General features: G+C 37.0%; 1 protein-coding gene across 1 annotated transcript in view; it reads right to left on the bottom strand.

Moving 5' to 3' along the window:
* Positions 1-24,694, bottom strand: part of CFAP47 (cilia and flagella associated protein 47) — a 487,004-nt gene that overhangs the window by 437,002 nt on the left and 25,308 nt on the right. The window contains 7 exon segments of the mRNA XM_059910362.1: positions 647-888; positions 1,192-1,408; positions 9,132-9,228; positions 9,329-9,512; positions 10,147-10,299; positions 12,933-13,146; positions 13,884-14,073. Coding sequence (XP_059766345.1) covers positions 647-888; positions 1,192-1,408; positions 9,132-9,228; positions 9,329-9,512; positions 10,147-10,299; positions 12,933-13,146; positions 13,884-14,073 — 1,297 coding nt within the window.

Raw genomic sequence — 24,694 nt, 5'->3', positions numbered from 1 at the left:
CCAGTATTTCCAGTATTAATAACAACAACAACAAAAAAGAGCTTGGTCAAATGAATCTGCTAAATATTGATAGAAGTATACCTCGAATGCTTAATAAATTATAATCTGGGATTGTGCTAAATCTATCCAGATTAATAAAAAGATTAAATATGGTTATATCAATGATCTCCAGCAATAAAGGGACAGTCCTCCTCTTCCACTTGTTAAATTTGTCAACATCTCCACCTATATCTGCACTAAGATTAAGTGAACTTAAATTAATACTCGAGCTTGTTTATAACACTCCCTGTTACCAACACTGGTAGAGTTATATAGAAGTCATGATTTGGGAATGACTGATATTCACAGGAAAAGCACCTAAGGCAAGAATTCAACAAACCAGGACTCCTCTGTGACCTGAAGTATAGTCTACTTAGATCGCAAATGAAGACTATTTCTAAATTAGAGATAAAGAGGGAGGGAGGGGGAGAGGAAGGGAAGGATGCAAGGAAGGAAGGAGGAAAGGAATGTCCCATTGTCCCAAGACCATTTGTGATTTACTTCTACGTTCTTATCACCGTTATACAGTACACACTCCAGATATGATTAATGCCTGAATACATGAATAAATGAATGTCTAAATCAAACAAACAGAATAAACTATCACCTTTAGCTGGACGAATGGAAAATGCCATCCCTTTTCCTGTATTTATCGGTTGCCATTCAAATTTGACAAAATAATTCTGAGGATTATACAACCTAACCATCCCCCTAAAACATGTTTTCACCAAGAAGCCTTGTGGTCTCAGTACTAGCTCATTAGCAGATAGCTCAAGTTTTACTGGCAAGACAACTGCCATCACTAGGATGTGCCCACCAGGCATATTGTTCACTATAAAGGTGAAAGACCTGTAACACAGCAAAGGCATCCAAATTTAACTGATAACACCTCTTAACTGAATGGTAGAATTCAGTTACATGTAAAAATGCATATATTATTGATTGACATCAACAATTCTTAGTAAACAATATCAAAATAATTATGAAAGGTAATTAGACTACCATTGAAATATGAATCTACAAATCTACAAATTGCTGCACATGTAGTTTCTATGTTTGGGGACCAAACATAATATATACTACAATAATTGGGGTAAATATACAAAAGGACATTCTGATTCTAGCAAACAGAAATTTGAAAATAAATCCTACTTCCCAAATTTTCCAATAGTGGGAGATTCAAATATCACTGAAACATAAGTACTAGCTGTAGGTGGAATCACATATGAAAATTGGTTGGTTTTCTGAAGTTCTTGCAAACTAACATCTAACTGGATCAAAATATGAATAGGTAGCATATTAATAACATGTAGTAGATGAGTATTTGTTGAGTTCACACAAACATCACCAAAGTTAAGGACAGAGGGCCTTGAAAAAATGAAAAGTTACTAAGTTTAATGTTGACAAATGTGTTCATTGACTTATTTAAGTTTCCATACTATATGCTGATCGATTAATTCGTTAAAAATAGTACTTAAAATATTTACTATAATATCAGAAATTATTAACAGAGCTTTTTATCTAAATGTCCATAATTTGAGGTGATTGGCCAAAATTCAATACATATTGTGATTATATGGAAAATTACATGACAAAATTATTAGCACTAATTATAACTCAGTACATGAATTTGCATTTTCCTACACCCTCTCCACTCCCATAAATGCATTTATGTTCACTTATCCAGAATTTACAGAAATTGGTAACTTCCCATGACTCACTGTTTAAATTTTAAGTTTTCCCCTTTAAATGCTAGAAGTTTTTACATCATAACAATCTTCATTATGTCTTATCCTGCTTTTTTAACAGCTTAATTTTAACTGGTATACAGCAAACTGTACATGTTTAAAGTACAGAATTCCGTAAGTGTTGACATATATATACACCTGTATACAGGTAAAATACCTGAAACGATCACCACAATGAAGAGAGTGAACATCCATCACTCCAAAAAGTATTCTTGGCCCCTTTATAGTTTCTCCCTACCACCATCCTCTGTATTCCCTCTTTCCAGACAACCACTCATCTGCTTTATGTCACTATAGATCACTTTGCATCTTCTAGACTTTTATATGAGTGGAATAATACAGCATGTATGGTTTTTCTCTGATTTCTTTCACTCAGCAAACTCTCTGGAGATCCATTTAAGATGTTTCGTGTGTCAACAGTCCATTCCTTTATATTACTAAGTAGTAGTCCATTATAGGTGAATGTTTATATATCACCTGTTAACACTTCGATTCTTCCCAGGTATGGCCTATTAAAATTAAGGATGCTAAAACATTTGCGAACAAGTATTTGTTTGAAAATATGCCCTCATTTCTTTTGGATAAATATCTAGGAGTATAATGGATGGGTAATATGGTACATGTGTGTTTAAATGTTTAAGAAACTGCCAAACTGCTTTAAAGTGGTTGTATAATTTCACATTCCCACTAGCAGTGTACAAGAGTCCCAGTTCCCTCACATCTTCAGCAACAATTGAAATGGTAAGTTTTTCAGCCATTCTAATAGAATAATAGCAGTATCTCATTGTGGTTTTATTTTGTGTTTCCCTTACAATGAACAATGTTGGGCATCTTTCCATGTGCTTATTTGTCATATCTTCTATAAGGAAGGAAGCACATGGCTTATGATCTATTTTGATTTAGTTTCGGCACATGATATAAGGTATGGCTACAAACTCCTTTTTTTTCTTTTTTTTTGGTGTGTGACTTTCATGTTCTAGCACTACTTTTTTTTTTTTTTAATCACAGCCATACTAACACATGTGATGTGGTTTCTCACTGGTTTTGATTTGTATTTCACTAATGACTAATGATATTGAGCATCTTTTCATGTGCTTATTACAGAGCATTTGTATGTCTTCTTGGGAGAAATGTCTATTCAAGTCTTGTGCATTTTTAATTGTGTTTCTTGTTGTTGAGTTGTAGGAGTTCTTTATACATCCTGGACATTAATCACTTATCAAATATATTATTTGCAAATACTTTTTCATATTATGAAGGTTGTCTTTTCACTCTATTGTGTCCTTTGATGCACAAAAAAGTTTTTCATTTTGATGAAATCTGGTTTATTTTTTCCTTTGTTGCCTATGCTTTTGGTGTCATATCCAAGAAATGATTGCCAAACCCAATGCCATGAAAAATTTCACCTGTTTTCTTCTAAGAGTTTTATAGTTTTAGCTCTTAAGTTTAGGTCTTTGATCCATATTGAGTTAATTTTTGTATATGGTCACATTCTTTTTTTTTTTTTTTTAAACGTCTTTATTGGAGTATAACTGCTTTACAATGGTGTGTTAGTTTCTGCTTTATAACAAAGTGAATCAGTTATACATATACATATGTTCCCATATCTCTTCCCTCTTGCATCTCCCTCCCTCCCACCCTCCCTATCCCACCCCTCTAGGTGGTCACAAAGCACCGAGCTGATCTCCCTGTGCTATGCAGCTGCTTCCCACTAGCTATCTATTTTACGTTTGGTAGTGTATATATGTCCATGCCACTCTCTCACTTTGTCACAGCTTGCCCTTCCTCCTCCCCATATCCTCAAGTCCGTTCTCTAGTAGGTCTGTAGCACTACTTATTGAAAAGACTATGCTTTCTGCACCTTTTTGAACCTCAATGCCTTTTACCTTTGTCAAAATTCAATTGTCCAATATATATAGGTCTATTTCTGAACCTTACTTATGTTTCATTGGTCTATATTTATGCCAATAACATACAGTTTGGCTTACTATAGCTTTATAATAAATCTTGAAATCAAGCAGTGTTTTATCTCCAACATGTTTTCCTTTTTCAAAACTGTTTTGACTCTTCTAATTACATTGCATTTCCATGTGAATTTTAAAATGAGCCTGTCAATTTCTACAAAAGATCCTGATGGGATTTTGGTTGGAACTGTGGTGAATCTGTAGATTATATGGATCGTTTTTGCATATCTTCTATGTCTCTGCATAACTTTTTGAAGAAATGGAATACAGGTACAATAACTGTTTTAGTGTCATTGTCTGATAATTCTAACCTACGTATCAGTATTAATCAGATTTAACTGATTAATAATTCTCTTTATTATGGGTTGTATTTTCCTGCTTCTTCTTATGTATTGTAATCTTTGTTTGGATGTCAATATAGTAAATTTTACCTCATTAGGTACTGGATACTTTTTCATATTTCTATAATGTTCTTGAGCTCTGCTCTGGAAGGAAGTTACCTTAAAACAGACTGGTCTGGGACTCCCCTGGTGGCGCAGTGGTTAGGAACCCGCCTGCCAATGCAGGGGACTCGGGTTCGAGCCCTGGTCTGGGAAGATCCCACATGCCGCGGAGCAACTAGACCCATGCGCCACAGCTGCTGAGCCTGCACTCTGGAGCCCGTGAGCCACAACTACTGAGCCTGTGTGCCACAACTACTGAAGCCCGTGCACCTAGAGCCCACGCTCCACAACAGGAGAAGCCACTGCAATGAGAAGCCCGTGCACCTCAACGAAAACCCAACACCTCCAATAAATAAATAAATAAATAAAAAACAAAAAAAAAAACCAGACTGGTCCTTCCAGATCTTTCTTTTATGAATGTTACCCGGGTCCAGAGCAGTGCTTTAAAGAGTAATAATTATTCTCCACTACTGAGGTAAGAACTTCCTGAGTACTCTGCCTCAATGTCCCATGAATTATGAGGTTTCAGTACTGGTTGAGGCAAGCAATACAGAGGTGAGCCAGAAATATTAAGACAGAAATACAAGAACAAGACAGACAAAGTGGGTCTAATAAGATCCTATTTATACCTAGAATAACCAAAGCAATCCTGAAAAAGAAGAGCAAATTTGGAGGACTTGCACTTACTGATTTCAAAACTTACCATAAAGCTACTTATCGACAGTATAGAATTGTCATTGGGATAGACATACAGATCAATGGACCAGAATTAAGAATCCAGAAACAAACCTTGACACATTTGGTCATTTGATTTTCGACAAAGGTGTCAAGGCATTCAATGAGAAATGATAGTATTTTCAACAAATGGTGCTGGGACCATTGAATATCCATATATAACAATATGAATTTAGACGCAACTCATACCATAAACAAAAATTTTTAAAACATAAAAAGGAATTGCAGTGCTAAACATAAGATCTAAAAATCTTATGGCGGATATCACAAAAAAAAGAAAATTACAGACCAATATCACTGATGAACATAGATGCAAAATCCTCAACAAAATACTAGCAAACAGAATCCAACAACACATTAAAAGGATCATACCCACCTAGAGGGGTGGGATGGGGAGGGTGGGAGGGAGGGAGATGCAAGAGGGAAGAGATATGGGAACATATTGTATGTGTATAACTGATTCACTTTGTTATAAAGCAGAAGCTAACACACCATTGTAAGGCAATTATACTTCAATAAAGATGTTTAAAATAAATAAATAAATAAATAAAATAAAATAAAATAAAATAAAAGGATCATACACCACGATCAAGTGGGATTTATCCCAGGGATGCAAGGATTCTTCAATATACGCAAATCAATCAATGTGACACACCATATTAACAAACTGAAGAATAAAAACCATATGATCATCTCAATACATGCAGAAAAAGCTTTTGACAAAATTCAACACCCACTTATTATAAAAACTCTCCAGAAAGTGGGCATAGAGGGAACCTACCTCAACATAATAAAGGCCATATACGACAAACCCACAGCAAACATCATTCTCAACGGTGAAAAACTGAAAGCATTTCCTCTAAGATCAGGAATGAGACAAGGATGTCCACTCTCACCACTATTATTCAACATAGTTTTGGAAGTCCTAGCCACAGCAATCAGAGAAGAAAAAGAAACAAAGGAATACAAATTGGAAAAGAAGTAAAACTGTCACTGTTTGCAAATGACATGATACTATACATAGAGAATCCTAAAACTGCCAACAGAAAACTGCTAGAGCTAATTAATGAATTTGGTAAAGTTGCAGGATACAAAATTAATGCACAGAAATCTCTTGCATTCCTATACACTAATGATGAAAAACCTGAAAGAGAAATTAGGGAAACACTCCCATTTACCATTGCAACAAAAAGAATAAAATACCTAGGAATAAACCTACCTAGGGAGACAAAAGACCTGTATGCAGAAAACTATAAGACACTGATGAAAGAAATTAAAGATGATACCAACAGATGGAGAGATATACCATGTTCTTGGATTGGAAGAATCAGTACTGTGAAAATGACTATACTACCCAAAGCAATCTACAGATTCAATGCAATCCCTATCAAATTACCAATGGCATTTTTTACAGAACTAGAACAAATCATCTTAAAATTTGTATGGAGACACAAAAGATCCTGAAGAGCCAAAGCAGTCTTGAGGGGAAAAAACGGAGCTGGAGGAATCAGACTCCCTGACTTCAGACTATACTACAAAGCTACAGTAATCAAGACAATATGGTACTGGCACAAAAACAGAAACATAGATCAATGGAACAAGATAGAAAGCCCAGAGATAAACCCACGCACCTATGGTCAACTAATCTATGACAAAGGAGGCAAAGATATACAATGGAGAAAAGACAGGCTCTTCAATAAATGGTGCTGGGAAAACTGGACAGCTACATGTAAAAGAATGAAATTAGAATACTCCCTAACACCATACACAAAAATAAACTCAAAATGGATTCAAGACCTAAATGTAAGACTGGACACTATAAAACTCTTAGAGGAAAACATAGGAAGAACACTCTTTGACATAAATCGCAGCAAGATCTTTTTTGATCCACCTCCTAGAGTAATGGAAATAAAAACAAAAATAAACAAATGGGACCTAATGAAACTTAAAAGCTTTTGCACAGCAAAGGAAACCATAAACAAGACCAAAAGACAACCCTCAGAATGGGAGAAAATATTTGCAAACGAATCAACGGACAAAGGATTAATCTCCAAAATATATAAACAGCTCATTCAGCTCAATATCAAAGAAACAAACAACCCAATCCAAAAATGGGCAGAAGACCTAAATAGACATTTCTCCAAAGAAGACATACAGACGGCCAAGAAGCACATGAAAAGATGCTCAACATCACTAACCATTAGACAAATGCAAATCAAAACTACAATGAGGTATCACCTCACACCAGTTAGAATGGGCATCATCAGAAAATCTACAAACAACAAATGCTGGAGAGGGTGTGGAGAAAAGGGAACCCTCTTGCACTTTTGGTGGGGATGTAAACTGATACAGCCACTATGGAGAACAGTATGGAGGTTCCTTAAAAAACTAAAAATAGAATTACCATATGACCCAGCAATCCCACTACTGGGCATATACCCTGAGAAAACCATAATTCAAAAAGACACATACACCCCAATGTTCATTGCAGCACTATTTACAATAGCCAGGTCATGGAAGCAACCTAAATGCCCATCAACAGACGAATGGATAAAGAAGTTGTGGTACATATATACAATGGAATATTACTCAGCCATAAAAAGAACGAAATTGAGTCATTTGTTGAGACGTGGATGGACCTAGAGACTGTCATACAGAGTGAAGTAAGTCAGAAAGAGAAAAACAAATATCGTATATTAACGCATGTATGTGGCACCTAGAAAAATGGTACAGATGAACCGGTTTGCAGGGCAGAAGTTGAGACACAGATGTAGAGAACAAACGTATGGACACCAAGGGGGGAAAACTGCGGTGGGGTGGGGATGGTGGTGTGCTGAATTGGGCGATTGGGATTGACATGTATACACTGATATGTATAAAACTGATGACTGATTTAAAAATAAATAAATAATAATTTAAAAAAAAGTTATCAGAGGATAAATAAATTGTGATATATTCAAACAATGGATTACAACTCAGGAAGCAAAAAGAATGAAGTACTGAAAAAATATATATATATATAAAATGTTTAAAAGGAAATAGGAGAAAATATTTGTGACCTTGAGCTAGCTAAAGATTGTTGGGCATGATATGAAAAGCATGATCTATAAAAGTAAAAAATTTAGTAAATTCAATTTCATTTAAATTAAAAATTTCTGTGCTTTAAACAACATTATTAAGAAAATGAAAAGAAAAAAAAAAAAACACCAAGCCACAGACTTAGGGAAAATATTTGGAAATCATATATCTGATAAAAAACTTGTATTCAGAATACATAAACAATTCCTACAACTCTATAATGAGAAGGTAAATATTCAAGTTAAAAATTGGGCAAAGACATTTCTCCAAATAAGATATACAATTTAAATAGTTGTACCTCTAAGTAAATGCATGAAAATATATTCAACATCTTAGTCAAAAAGGAAATGCAAATCAAAATCACAATGAGAGAACATTTTGCACCTGCTAGGATGGCTGTAATCAAAAAGACAGAAAATAACAATTGCTGGTGAAAATGTGGAGAAACTGTAACCCTAATACACTGTTGGAGGGATTGTAACTTGATGCAGTCACTGTGGAAAATTTTTGGCAATTTCTTTAAAAGTTAGACACAAACTTACCATGTGACTCAGCAATTCTACTCCTAGGAATCTAACCAAAAGAAATAAAAACATATGTTCACTCGAAGAATTATATGTGAGTGTTTATAGCAGAAATATTCACAATAGCCTCAAACTGGAAATAGCTCAATGTCCATCAACTGGTAAATGGATAAACAAAATGTGGTATTCCTAATAAAATGAGATACTATTTAGATACGAAAAGGAACAAAATATTTATACCTACTACCACATGGATAAACCTTACCAACATTATGCTAAGCTAAAGAAACAATATAAGGGAAACCACATATTATATGATTCTTTTTACATGAAATGTTCAGAATAGGCAAATCTATAGAGATAGAAAGCTAATTAATGGTTGCCTGGGGCTAGGGCTGGGAATTGGGAGTAACTTGCATATAGACATGAGGGTGATGGCAGCACTGTAAAACTGAATTGTGATGACGGTTGCATAAACCTGTAAATTCACTGAAATTCATTGATTTTCATGCTTTGACCTGGTGAATTTTATGTAATATAAATTATACTTCAATAAATCTGTTAAAAAAAATTGTTCAGTAGTTTTTTATAGATTCTTACCAACAATTACTTGATGAATTTGCTTTGGTGTCAAGATTAAGCTGCAATCATGTTTTTCATGGGGTGAGGATGGGTCTGCTTTAAGTCCTTTGAGAACCTGTGAGAAATCACATTATTCCAAAATTAATTGTTCAATATTAGCAAAAGATATTTTAAGAATTCTCATGGTATAATAAAATGTAAAATATTGCACAGGCCTTTCTTCTCAAAGACTCTGTCTCTGTGGATGCTATATTTCTGGTACTTAGCAATTGGTTACATTTGATCCGACGCTGTGCTGAAGATAACTCTTCTATTTCCGCTTTTGAGAGTGTGGGTGACTTTAGACCCGATGCTGGCTGTAATCCTATGTCTGTATCATTATATGAGTACATGTGTTTCCTAGTGAAATCATAATAATAATTAACTGAGGCTAAGTCTTTTAGAAAATACATCAGTAAATCCAAATACTCCCCATAGTACATGCTGTTACTGACCCACTCAGATCCACTGAAGCAGACAGAAGCACTAACCTGCATAAAATTGCCCTCTGTTGAGGGGACCCCATTCTCAAACACCTCCTCAAGGAAGCTACGCCCACCCTACCATACCCAAGGACAGCTCACAGTCAATGACTCAAGGCAGGAACAACAACATGGTATAATTTATGCTCAAAAGACCCTAGGTATCAGGCTGAGAGTAAACTTTATTTGAAACACATTATTTCTGAGTTCTCTCTTCTGCCCTCTCCTGCTTTCCTCATATTGTGCAGGTGTCTCCCAAAAGAACATGCTCCAAAAATCACATGTGCTGGAATTCCTGTCTCAGAATCTGCTTCTGGGGAAGTCCACCCAAGACATTCCCAAATCAAAAGTAGAAAAGGAAATAAATGCAGTTAAAGTAGTTCAATGTTTTGCTATTTTCATACATGAAAAGTCATTTAAATCACTAAAAACAACCTAAAGAGTAAAGAAAAAAATTCTGGCTCTACAGGCACCATGCTCTGTTCCACACTGTTTGAGGAAGTGAACTTTACCTCTGTTCTTCTTTCTGCAGGCGCACATTTCTTAAATATTTAATGTATCCTGCATAATGCTTTTCATGTGCTTTCTTTTCTATTTTTTCAAATTTAGTATATGCAGAATCAGGATCCACATAGTTATATCTTGGAATCTTTGTGAAAATCGTCCTACAATATGAGCAAGACATGTTAATATTTAGGTGTATATATATGCATTTATTCAATCAGTATTTACTGAGTGCCTCCTGTGCCAGGAGTTGGGCACAGAATGGTGAACAGGACAGATTCTAGTCCTTTTATATACCAAGACATTATTACATGTAGAAATAGAATGATATCTAATTTTCTTCTTAACCTAATCACAGGAAATCCCTAAGGTCATTGGGAAGAAGTAGCACCTACCCTAAACCCACTCTTGGAGTATTAGTCAAGTAGGCAGTTTGGGCAGTTCTAGATTACAGATGCAACTAGATCTGAAGCTGATTAGTGTTTCCTAACAGTTAATTACTTTTAGATCACTGTGATCAAAATCAGAAAAGAATATATAGAATAATGAATCCTTTTGTTAAATCATGCTTTCTTAATATCTCAGAGCTTATGAAATAACCATCAGCAATAAATCTATACAGAGAAAAAAAATCAAAAGAAGAACTGCAAACTACTCTACATCTCACATTCACTCAACTGGATGCATGCACTTCCTTTCACCTACCACATATTTTCCATAAAAAGAAAAAGTACAATTATTCACATCTTTTGGCCTTAGGCTACCTCAGTCTTCAGCAAGTTTTAGTAATCATTGAGATTCTCACCCTTAATAATTAACTCCTAAGTATAAACCTAGTAGTCATATACAGTCAAATGAAATTTAATCCAATATCGAATATTTCTTCCTGTTTTTGATAATTCCTCAGTGGTAACAGTAATACAGCTTGAACTGAGTTAAAGTCTTTAAGAGAGTGAGGCAATAAGAGAGAAACAAATGCTTTGTTACTCAGATAGTTGTTGATACATTCAAATCTCCCTTCAGGCTCTGGGATCCTTAACCACCTTTAGAACCTAGAAATAATTCCTATATCTGAAGTCCCTATCTCTGTAACAAGGAGAAAAGGAGGGACTTAAAAAGAAGTAGTACAGGAGGTGCCTGAAGTGACAAAGAGCTGGTTACTAACATATCTAAATGCTTATCAGCTCCTTAAAGAATAAACTTTAAGAAATACCTCTGCAACTTTGAGTAGGTGATTTTTTTTTAATGTGCAAAGTACAGACAACAAAAATTACTATGTAAATAAAGCATTTTTCCTCATTTATTAAAAAAATTTTTACTGAATGCCTACTATACACTAAACACAAGACATATATACTGCATTAAATAAAACTAGACAAAAATTCTTACCTTATTTTCTTCTCAAAAATTGAAAAGGTAAAAAGCATTAAAAAATAAAACAGCAATTATAATTACCAACAACTTAATACACTATAAAATTTCATTACTTAAATTTTCATTACTATTTGCTAGCCAGAAAATAACTGGACTAAATTTTGTATTTCTGTTAGCATGGAAAAGAGTAAATTGAGAAAAATAATTATGGCCATGGGACACTTACGTTAGCCTTCTTCAAAAAAATCCTGGCATTTTGAGATCATCTGATTAATACTTAGACAGGAACAAAATGTTACTGTTAAATTAACACATTATATCTCTATATAGATATATTTGTATAAGCATAGGAAAGAACTGAAAATGATACATTTAAAAATTATTTCCAGCAGCTACCTCTGCAGGGTGGGATGAGTTTTCCTTTTTTATACTGTATAATTATTTAAAATGGAGTCTGCATAATTTTTATGCTTGTGTGTTTTATGGTACTTGTCAAGTAAAAAAAGAGATATAAAGACTGCTGTGGATGGAATTTGTAAAATAAAATCATAAAATAGACTATATAAAAACCCAGAATTTTCCAATTGTGGATAATAAAACAATTATGGACTAAAAAATCAAATGGTATTTTAAGAAAATGACTATAAAAGTAAGTGAACTTGAAGACTCACCAAAGGTAAAGAGACAAGTAGAGAAAGCCCAGGGACATGGTCAAGTATAGACAGTTAAACAAGTAGGCAGAAAAGAAACCCAGTTCATCCTCAAATGTATAAAAACCATTCCTGAGCTAATGGCCCAAATAAAGATGTCAGGTTGACTGGGTTTATTCTCACTAAGCATTGACATGGTAGTAATTTCTTGAAAATGGGGTAATTTTTAAATTGAGGCTTACTATCACTCATAGTCCTTATAATTGGGGAGGTTTTAGTTCACTTTGGGAAAGGTTATTGGAAATGTGACTTTGAGGGGATTGAACAAAGATGATAGCATAGGGATGAAGATAATGACAATGAAGACGAGAACAACTTGTTTATCACAGTTTAAAATTTTTCATCTTAGATAAATTCAGGCTCTTAGCCATAATTAATGAACATGACTACTCTGAGGACTGTATACATTTCCAAAAGTGATTATTTCTATTATTCTTCTCTACTTGTTAACAGCATATTTTAAGAATCATCTGGTAAACCATTCACAAGTCCTGGCAAGTACGCAATAGAGATGAGAGGTTAGATAATAGCATTCAGCAACCACTCCTCTGATGTAAAAGAGAAAAAAAAAAAAGAGAGAAAATTTAATTTTACTACTATTATTATTATTACCATCACTAATTTGTTACAGCAGGATCTGGTAAGATCTCTGCATGTCATGCTGGTTATTGTATCTTACAAAATTTCAGGTTTTTAATATAGCACATTACCTGAAATGTTTATGCTCTTCTCCAGACCGGATACTTGCAGCTCGGTCATTGGGAAAGGCTATCAGAGCATCCTTTATTAACTCCTTACTTGTGTTATGATTGTGAATGTGTGCCGTGGTTGATTGAAGCATTGCGACAGGTGCATGGTCCTTGTATTTTGCCAAGTCTTTCACCACAAACTGTCCCATAGGATTACTGATCAAAGGGGATATACCTTTTAGAGAAATGAATATTAAGTGTAAATATGGTTTTTTTTGAATTTCCATGAATTAATTACTACACTAGACCACTGGTTCCAACTTAAAGCTAAATCCCTAAGCAAATTCAGAAAATATGAATAATTCATTTAATAAATGGATCTACATAAAACAATTTAGCAAAATAATGCATGCATAAGTAATAAAAATGCATGCAAAAAAACTAAAACATGGTAACTTGAAGGACTGGGTTGGCACACATGAAACTGAAATTTTTATACGTTAAAGAGAGTTGAGTATCAGCAATTTCATATGGTTCAATGTATAAGAGATAACTGAGAATTAGTTGGAACAGCAGCAACCAGAAAATCCATGGAATGGTCAAAACCAGTTAACATTACAGACTCAAACAAAGAAGTAAAAGAATAAAATATAAAAACCATTAAAATATTTAATAAATTTTATAGATCACTAAACCAGTGCTAGTCAAAGTGAGAGCCTCAAAATGGCAGCATCAGCATCTACTGGAAACATGTAAGAAATACAAATCTTTGGGCTCCAACAAAGACCTACTTAATAATCAACGCTGGGACATAGGACAGTGATATGTCTTAACAGGCCTAGATGCACGCAAAAGTTGAGAACCATTAGATTAGACCACATTTGATATATACAGCTAAGCATTAGTATGTTAAAATAATCCTGTATTAACCAAAAATAGATAAATAAATGGTAAGCACCCCCAGTAGCATACCAGGATTAATTTTCATCACAACTTTCTTGGTGGAAGGTTTGCAGACACTACTGAAATATAAACATATCTGATGGAAAGGCTTCAGGGACGAAGACTGCAAATTTTCATCTGTCACTGAGCCAATAATCTCTATAAATTGCTTCACTTTAAAGACTCCAACTTGATGTGGAATGAATAAACATGTCACATTCTGAAAAAAGAAAAGTGACCAATTGCTATAGGCTGAATGTTTGTGAACACCTAAAACTCATATTTTTTTTTTGTTTTTTGCCTTTTTTTTTGCCACACCACGCAGCACACAGGATCTTAGCTCCCCAACAAGGGATTGAACCCGCACCCCCTGAAGTGGAACTGTGGAGTCTTAACCACTGGACTGCCAGGGAAATCCCTGAAACTCATATGTTAAATCCTCATATGTTAATAACTCATATGTTAATGCCCTATGGCAGGGGTCCCCAACCCCTGGGCCGCAGACCAGTACTGGTCCCAGTCCGGTCCACAGCCTGTTAGGAACCGGACCGCACAGCAGGAAGTGAGCGTTGGGCAAGCAAGCGAAGCTTCATGTGTATTTACAGCTGCTCCTCATCACTCGCATTACGGCCTGAGCTCCGCCTCCTGTCAGATCAGCAGCAGCATTAGATTCTCATAGGGGCCCGAACTCTACAGTACACTGCACATGTGAGGGATCTAGGCTGCACGCTTCTTATGAGAATCTAATGCTTGAGGATCTGAGGTGGAGCTGAGGTGGTGATGCTAGCGCTGGGGAGCGGCTGCAAATACAGATCATCATTAGCAGAGAGGTTTGACTGCACAGAGACCATAATAAATTAATTGCTTGCAGACTCATATCGAAACCCTATCAGTGAGTGGCAAGTGAAAACAAGCTCAGAGCTCCCACTGATTCTGCATTATGATGAGTTGTATAATTATTTCATTATATATTACAACATAATAATAACAGAAATAAAGTACACAATAAATGCGCTTGAATCATCCCGAAACCATCCCCCCCCCACCCTGATCTGTGGAAAAATTATCTTCCATGGAACCGGTCCCTGGTGCCAAAAAGGTTGGGGACCACTGCCCTATAGGATAGAACTAGGAGATCAGAGCCCTTATTAAAGAGGGTCCACAGAGCTCCCTAGCCCCTTCCACCATGTGAGGATACCACAAGAAGTCGGTGACCAGGAAGAGGGCCCACACCTGACCATGCTGGCACCCCAATCTGGGACGTCCAGCCTCCAGAACTGTTAGAAATAAATTTCTGTTGCTTATAAATTGTGCAGTCTATGGTATTTTCTTACAGCAGCCCAAATGGATTAAGAAAAACTATTGTACTGTTAGGACAAAATAAAAAGCAGATCAAAAAATACTGCTTATAAAACTTTAAGGAAAGGTAGTTTATCGTGGTGATATGAAAGTCTTTAGAAATATCCTATACAGCATTGACAAACCTTTAAGATACACATTATTGGAAAATTATCTAAGAAAAAATTAAGATAAATGGTACTGAAGCACTTCCAGAACAGCAGATTAAAGACCTCCAAATAGTTACTCATCCACAAACAGAAAGAGAACACTAGGAAAATTGTCAAAATCAACTTCTGGGATATTTGAAAACTACCTAAAATATTGCTAAAGTCCAAAGAGTATTTATTTTTTTTTAAATGGCTGAATTCTAAACAAGTAACAGGCTTTGTGGCATTTTTACCTACTGTAATCACATCCTCTTATTCCAGCTTCGTGCTCTCCTTGAAAAACAACAGCCTTGCAACTATGGTAACTGTGAAAATGATTAGCCTAGCAGCCATCGAGGGAGAATGGGTTTAAAACTCTCCAAAAACCCCATCCCCAGAGAAGTGCTCATATGTGTTCTGTCTGAAAGCTAGCTGAAAAGCCTAGTTTGAGAACATGGCTTTAACTGACCTGATTCAGAGCTCACTCTGTATGAACAACTCTCTCCCTAGGGTTTTGATACCCTCCCCTTGAAAAAGAATCAGCTGCAATTGTTGAACATCACAGCAACCTGAGACAGCATTAGCATTTAAGGCTAATAAGAAATAACAGGATAAACAAACAAAGCCAAAAATGTTCAGAGGGTATTAGAAAAGCTCTGACATATTCCTGGCAATCTAGATTACCACACACATGTGCAAGAGAGTGTATATCCCCAGGAAAGATTTGAGAAAGATCTAATCTGTCACCTCTGGCTGACTTTGGGACTCTGTACAAGGAGGACTTGAAGCCAGAAAGAGTTGCAAACTACCTGGTAGAAGACAGAAGTCATGGCCCACCCAACACATTTATACAGAGGTACTCAGCAAAGGCTGTGAGACATATGGAGTCAAGGAATTTAAGGGAGTCTCTGCCCAATCATTAGCTGACCACTAAATTAATTGAGCAACACTTGATTGTCTGCACACAGCAAAGAAAACAACCTTTACAGAATTAGTCTAGAAAGTCACTAAACAAATAAAACAACAACAACAAAGAGTAAAAATCCTGTGGGAGATCTGATTTCCAGAGGTGTCAAATTATATTATTTAAAATGCTCAGTTTTCAACAAAAAATTACTGGACACTCAAAGAAGTAGGAAGTTATGGCCAATACACAAGAGAGAGGCAGTAAACAGAAACTGTCCCTGAGGAAAAACAACTGTTGGACCTATTAAACAAAGACAGTAAGTACACTACTATAAATATGTTCAAAGGACTGAAGAAAAACATGTCTGAAGACTTAAAGGAAATATGAGAACAACATCTCACAAAATAGAGCACATCAATAAAGTACAGAAATTGTTAAAAGGAACAAATAAAGACAAGGGAATGTAAGGAAACTCACAAATATGTGGAAATTAAACACTACACTCCTAAGCAACTAATGGGTCAAAGAAGAAATCTCGAAGGAAATTAGAAAATACTTTGAGATGAAGAAAAACTAAAACTCAACATACCAAAACTCATGGAATGAAGCAAAAGCAGTGATTAGAAGTAAATTTATAGCAGTAAGCACCTATATTAAAAAAGACAAAGGCCTTTGTCATATAATACATGAAATAGAGAATAGAAAACAACAGAGAAAATCAACAAACCTGAAGCTATGTCTCTGAAATGATTAATGATATTGAAAAAAAAACTTGAGCTAGACACACCAAGCCAACAACAACAATAAAAACTCAATTTCTTAAAATCAGGAATAAAAGAGAGGACATCTTTACCAACTCTACATCAATAAAAAGGAGTATGAAGGAATACAATGAACAATCATATGCCAACCAATTAGATAACCTATATGACATGGACAAATCCTCAGAAAGACACAAACTTCTGAAAATGGTTCTAGAAGAAACAGAAAATCTGAATAGCCTAGGATAACAAGTAAAGAGATTAAAGTAGGAATTTTTAAACTTCTGACAAAGAGAAGTCCAGAACCAGATGGCTTTGATGGTGAATTTTTCTGAACATTTAAAGACTTAGCACCAATTCTACAAAAACTATTCCAAAAATTAAAGGGAACGCTTTCCAAATCCTTCCATGATACCAGTTTTACTCTAATGTAAAAAGTAAAGACATTCAAGAAAAAAAAACTACAGACTAATGTCCTTTATGAATATATATGCAAAACTCTACCAAATATTATCAAATTGAATTCAGCAACACATACAAAGGATTATTCACACTATGTACCACTAAGTAAAACTCCTTTGCCATGTAACATCACATATTCGGTCTTGGGAACAATTTTTTGCATTAGACTTCAAAAGCACATACAACAAAAGTGAAAACTAGACAAGACTGCATCAAACTAAAAACCTTCTGTTCAGCAAAATAAACAGTCAACATAGTGAAGAGACATCCTACAGAATGGGAAAAATACTTGTGAACCATCTAACTGATATAGGGTTAATATGCAAAATATATAAGGAACTCATACAAATCAAAAGCAAACTAATAACCCGATTAAAAAAATGGGCAGGTGCAGCGGAAACATGGTGGCGGGTAGGGAGTGAGCCGCTCCGTGTTGCCGCTGCACCTGCAGTGTGCCTCGGTAGTGGTGAGTCCTGGCACAAGACCACAGTTTGATAAGCTGTCTCCTACTGCATAAGGATAGCCAACCTCAGCATGAGATAGACCTCTGGACACTGATGGCTTAAGGTCTTTCTATAAAAATCTACTACTGGACAGACCTTCAAGATGGCGGAAAAGTAAGAGGTGGAGATCACCTTCCTCCCCACAAATACATCAGAAATACATCTACACGTGGAACTGCTCCTATAGAACACCCACTGAACGCTGGCAGAAGACCTCAGGCCTCCCAAAAGGCAAGAAACTCCCCACGTACTTGGGTAGGGCAAAAGAAAAAAGAAAACACAGAGACAAAAGAATAAGGACGGAACCTGCACCACTGGGAAGGAACTGTGAAGGAGGAAAGGTTTCCACACACTAGGAAGCCCCTTCGCAGGCAGAGACTGCGGGTGGCGGAGGGGGGAAGCTTCGGACCCATGGAAGAGAGCACAGCCACAGGGGTGCGGAGGGCAAAGCAGAGAGACTCCCGCACAGAGGAGCGGTGCCGACCAGCACTCACCAGCCCGAGAGGCTTGTCTGCTCACCCGCCGGGGCGGGTGGGGGCTGGGAGCTGAGGCTCGGGCTTCGGTCGGATCGCAGGAAGAGGACTGGGGTTGGCGGCGTGAACACAGCCTGAAGGGGTTAGTGCACCACAGCTAGCCGGGAGGGAGTCCGGGAAAAGGTCTGGAGCTGCCGAAGAGGCAAGAGACTTTCTCCTCCCTCTTTGTTTCCTGGTGCGCGAGGAGAGGGGATTAAGAGCGCTGCTTAAACGAGCTCCAGAGACGAGTGTGAGCCACGGCTAACATCACAGACCCCAAAGACGGGCATGAGACGCTAAGGCTGCTGCAGCCACCAAGAAGCCTGTGTGCGAGCACAGGTCACTATCCACACCACCCCTCCCGGGAGCCTGTGCAGCCCGCCACTGCCAGCGTCCCGTAATCCAGGGACAATTTACCCGGGAGAACACACGGCGCGCCTCAGGCTGCTGCAACGTCATGCCGGCTTCTGCCGCCGCAGGCTCACCCCGCATCCATACCCCTCCCTCCCCCCCGGCCTGAGTGAACCACAGCCCCCTAAGCAGCTGCTCCTTTAACCCCGTCCTGTCTGGGCAAAAACAGATGCCCTCACGCGACCTACACACAAAGGCGGGGCCAAATCCAAAGCTGAACAACAGCAGCTGTGCAAACAAAGAAGAGAAAGGGAAGTTTCTCCCAGCAACCTCAGGAGCACCGGATTAAATCCCCACAATCAACTTGATGTACCCTGCATCTGTGGAATACGTGAATAGAAAACGAATCACCCCAAATTGAGGCGGGGGATTTGGGGAGCAACAATATATATATATTTTTCCTTTTTCTCTTTTTGTGAGTGTGTATGTGTATGCTTCTGTGAATAATTTTGTCTGTATAACTTTGCTTTTACCACTTGTCCTAGGGTTCTGTCTGCCCGTTTTTGTTTTTTTAGTATAGCTTTTAGCACTTCTTATCATTGGTGGACTTGTTTTTTGGTTTGGTTGCTCTCTTCTTTCTTTCTTTGTATTACTTTTTAATTTTTTATTTTTAATAATTTTTATTTTAATAACTTTATTTAATTTAATTTTTTTAAAATTTTTTGTTCTTTCTTTCCTTCTTTTTTTCTCCCTTTTATTCTGAGCCATGTGGCTGATAGGATCTTGGTGCTCTGGCCAGGTGTCAGGCCTGTGCCTCTGAGATGCGAGAGTCAAGTTCAGGACATTGATCCAGCAGGGCAATGGTAATATAAAACACCAGCTCCACCAGCTGGACGTGGTCCACCAGCTCCACGTAATATCAAACAGAAAAAATCTCCCAGAGATCTCCATCTCAACGCCAAGACCCAGCTCCACTCAATGACCAGCAAGCTACAGTGCTGGACACCCTATGCCAAACAACTAGCAAGACAGGGACACAACCCCACCCACTAGCAGAGAGGCTACCTAAAATCATAAAAAGGTCACAGACACCCCAAAACACACCACTGGACACAGACCTGCCCACCAGGAAGACAAGATCCAGCCTCATCTACCAGAACACAGGTATTAGTCCCCTCCACCAAGAAGCCTACACAACACACTGAACCAACCTTAGCCACTGGGGACAGACACCAAAAACAACGGGAACTACGAACCTGCAGCCTGTGAAAAGGAAACCCCAAACACAGTAAGTTAAGCAAAATGAGAAGACAGAGAAACACACAGCAGATGAAGGAGCAAGGTAAAAACCCACCAAACCAAACAAATGAAGAGGAAACAGGCAGTCTACCTGAAAAAGAATTCAGAGTAATGAGAGTAAAGATGATCCAAAATCCTGGAAATAGAATGGAGAAAATACAAGAAACGTTTAACAAGGACCTAGAAGAACTAAAGAGCAAACAAACAATGATGGACAACACTATAAATGAAATTAAAATTTCTCTGGAAGGAATCAATAGCAGAATAACTGAGGCAGAAGAACGGATAAGTGACCTGGAAGATAAAATAGTGAAAATAACTACGACAGAGTAGAATAAAGAAAAAAGAATGAAAAGAACTGAGGAGAGTCACAGAGACCTCTAGGACAACATTAAATGCACCAATATTCGAATTATAGGGGTCCCAGAAGAAGAAGAGAAAAAGTAAGGGACTGAGAAAATATTTGAAGAGATTATAGTTGAAAACTTCGCTAATATGGGAACGGAAATAGTTAATCAAGCCCAGGAAGTACAGAGAGTCCCATACAGGATAAATCCAAGGAGAAACACGACAAGACACATATTAATAAAACTATCAAAAATTAAATACAAAGAAAAATATTAAAAGCAGCAAGGGAAAAACAACAAATAACATACAAGGGAATCCCCATAAGGTTAACAGCTGATCTTTCAACAGAAACTCTGCAAACCAGAAGGGAGCGGCAGGACATATTTAAAGGGATGAAAGGGAAAAAACCTACAACCAAGATTACTCTACCCAGCAAGGATCTCATTCAGATTCGATGGAGAAATTAAAACCTTTACAGACAAACAAAAGCTAAGAGAATTCAGCAGCACCAAACCAGCTTTACAACAAATGCTAAAGGAACTTCTCTAGGTGAGAAACACAAGAGAAGCAAAACACCTACAATAACAAACTCCGAACAATTAAGAAAATGGTAACTGGAACAAACATATCGATAATTACCTTAAATGTAAATGGATTAAATGCTCCAACCAAAAGACATAGACTGGCTGAAGGGATACAAAAAAAAAGACCCGTACATATGCTGTCTACAAGAGATCCACTTCAGACCTAGGAACACATACAGACTGAAAGTGAGGGGATGGAAAAAAATACTCCATGCAAATGGAAATCAAAAGGAAGCTGGAGTAGCAATTCTCATACCAGACAAAATAGACTTTAAAATACAGACTATTACAAGAGACAAACAAGGACACTTCATAATGATAAAGGGATCAATCCAAGAAAATATAACAACTGTCAATATTTATGCACCCAACATAGGAGAACTGCAATATATAAGGCAAATGCTAACAGCCACAAAAGGGGAAATCGACAGTAACACAATCATAGTAGGGGACTTTAACACCAACAGACCAATCACAAGCACTGAAATTGAAACTGTGATTAACAATCTTCCAACAACCAAAAGCCCAGAACCAGACGGCTTCACAGGCAAATTCTATCAAACATTTAGAGAAGAGTTAACACCTATCCTTCTCAAACTCTTCCAAAATACAGCAGAGGGAGGAACACTCCCGAACTCATTCTACAAGGCCACCATCACCCTGATACCAAAACCAGGCAAAGATGTCACAAAGAAAGAAAATGACAGACCAATATCACTGATGAACATAAATGCAAAAATCCTCAACAAAATACTAGCAAACAGAATGCAACAGCACATTAAAAGGATCATACACCATGATCAAGTGGGGTTTATCCCAGGAATGCACGGATTCTTCAATATATGCAAATCAATCAATTTGATACACCATATTAACAAATTGAGGAAAACCACATGATCATCTCAATAGATGCAGAGAAAGCTTTCGACAAAATTCAACACCCATTTATGATAAAAACCCTCCAGAAAGTAGGCATAGAGGGAACTTACCTCAACATAATAAAGGCCATATATGACAAACCCACAGCCAACATCATCCTCAACGGTGAAAACCTGAAACCATTTCCACTAAGATCAGAAACAAGACAAGGTTGCCCACTCTCACCACTATTATTCAACACTGTTTTGGAAGTTTTAGCGACAGCAATCAGAGAAGAAAAAGAAATAAAAGAAATCCAAATTGGAAAAGAAGAAGTAAAGCTGTCACTGTTTGCAGATGACATGATACTATACATAGAGAATCCTAAAGATGCTACCAGAAAACTACTAGAGCTAATCAATGAAGTTGGTAAAGTAGCAGGATACAAAATTAATGCACAGAAATCTCTTGCATTCCTATACACTAATGATGAAAAATCTGAAAGAGAAATTAGGGAAACACTCCCATTTACCATTGCAACAAAGTCTAAAATACCTAGGAATAAACCAACCTCAGGAGAAAAAAGACCTTTATGCAGAAAACTATAAGACACTGATGAAAGAAATTAAAGATGATACAAATAGATGGAGAGATATACCATGTTCTTGGATTGGAAGAATCAACACTGTGAAAATGACTATACTACCCAAAGCAATCTACAGATTCAACGCAATCCCTATCAAACTACCATTGGCATTTTTCACAGAACTAGAACAAAAAATTTCACAATTTGTATGGAAACACAAAAGACCCCGAACAGCCAAAGCAATCTTGAGAAAGAAAAATGGAAATGGAGGAATCAGGCTCCCTGAATTCAGACTATATTACAAAGCTACAGTAACCAAGACAGTATGGTACTGGCACAAAAACAGAAATATAGATCAATGGAACAGGATAGAAAGCCCAAAGATAAACCCATGCACTTATGGTCACTTTATCTTTGATAAAGGAGGCAAGAATATACAGTGGACAGAAGACAGCCTCTTCAATAAGTGGTGCTGGGAAAAATGGACAGCTACATGTAAAAGAATGAAATTAGAACACTCCCTAACACCATACACAAAAATAAACTCAAAATGGATTAAAGACCTAAATGTAAGGTCAGACACTGTCAAACTCTTAGAGGAAAACATAGGCAGAACACTCTATGACATAAATCACAGCAAGATCCTTTTTGACCCACCTCCTAGAGAAATGGAAATAAAAACAAAAATAAACAAATGGGATGTAATGAAACCTAAAAGCTTTTGCACAGCAAAGGAAACCATAAATAAGACGAAAAAGATTACCCTCAGAAGGGGAGAAAATATTTGCAAATGAAGCAACTGAGAAAGGATTAATCTCCAAAATTTACAAGCAGCTCATGCAGCTCAGTATCAAAAAAACAAACAACCCAATCCAAAACTGGGCAGAAGACCTAAATAGCCATTTCTCCAAAGAAGATATACAGATTGCCAACAAACACATGAAAGGATGCTCAACATCACTAATTATTAGAGAAATGCAAATCAAAACTACAATGAGGTATCACCTCACACCAGTCAGAATGGCCATCATCAAAAAATCTACAAACAATAAATGCTGGAGAGGGTGTGGAGAAAAGGGAAGCCTCTTGCACTGTTGGTGGGAATGTAAATTGATACAGCCACTATGGAGAACAGTATGGAGGTTCCTTAAAAAACTAAAAATAGAACTACCATATGATCCAGCAATCCCACTACTGGGCATATACCCTGAGAAAACCATAATTCAAAAAAAGCCACGAAAAAAAAAAAAAAAAAAAGAGCCATGGACCACAATGTTCTTTGCAGCTCTGTTTACAATAGCCAGGACATGGAAGCAACCTAAGTGTCTATCGACACATGAATGGATAAAGAAGATGTGGCACATATATACAATGGAATATTACTGAGTCACAAAAAGAAACAAAATTGAGTTATTTGTAGTGAGGTGGATGGACCTAGAGTCTGTCATACAAAGTGAAGTAAGTCAGAAAGAGGAAAACAAATACCGTGTGCTAACACATATATATGGAATCTAAAAAAAAAAAAAAAATGGTTCTGATGAACCTAGGGTCAGGATGGGAATAAAGACGCAGACCTACTACAGAATGGACTTGAGGACACGGGGATGGGGAAGGTTAAGGGGGGACAAAGTGAGAGAGTGTCATGGACATATATACACTACCAAATGTAAAATCGATAGCTAGGGGGAAGCAGCCACATAGTACAGGGAGATCAGCTCAGTGCTTTGTGACCACCTAGAGGGGTGGGATAGGGAGGGTGGGAGGGAGGGAGATGCAAGAGTGAAGATATATGGGGATATATGTATATGTATAGCTGATTCACTTTGTTATACAGCAGGAACTAACACACCATTGTAAAGCAATTATACTCCAAAAAAGATGTTAAAAAAAAAAAATCTACTAAAAAAAAGTGGGCAGAGGACCTGAATAGACATTTCTCTGAAGAAGACATATGAATGACAAACAGGTATATGAAAAGGTGCTCAATATCACTAAGCATCAGGGAAATGCAAATCAAAACCTCAGTGAGCTATTACTTCACACCTGTTGAAATGGTCATTTATTGAAAAAATAAGATAACAAAGGTTGGTGAGGTTATGGAGAAAAGGGAAACTCTTATTTACTGTTGTTGGGAATGTAAACTGATACAGCAATTAGGGAAAATAGTATGAAGACTCCTCAAA

The sequence above is a fragment of the Balaenoptera ricei genome, chromosome X (assembly GCF_028023285.1).
Source record: "Balaenoptera ricei isolate mBalRic1 chromosome X, mBalRic1.hap2, whole genome shotgun sequence".
Classification (NCBI taxonomy): Eukaryota; Metazoa; Chordata; class Mammalia; order Artiodactyla; family Balaenopteridae; genus Balaenoptera; species Balaenoptera ricei.
Note: the sequence above shows the minus strand (reverse complement) of the source record. Positions and strands in the feature narration are given on the sequence as shown.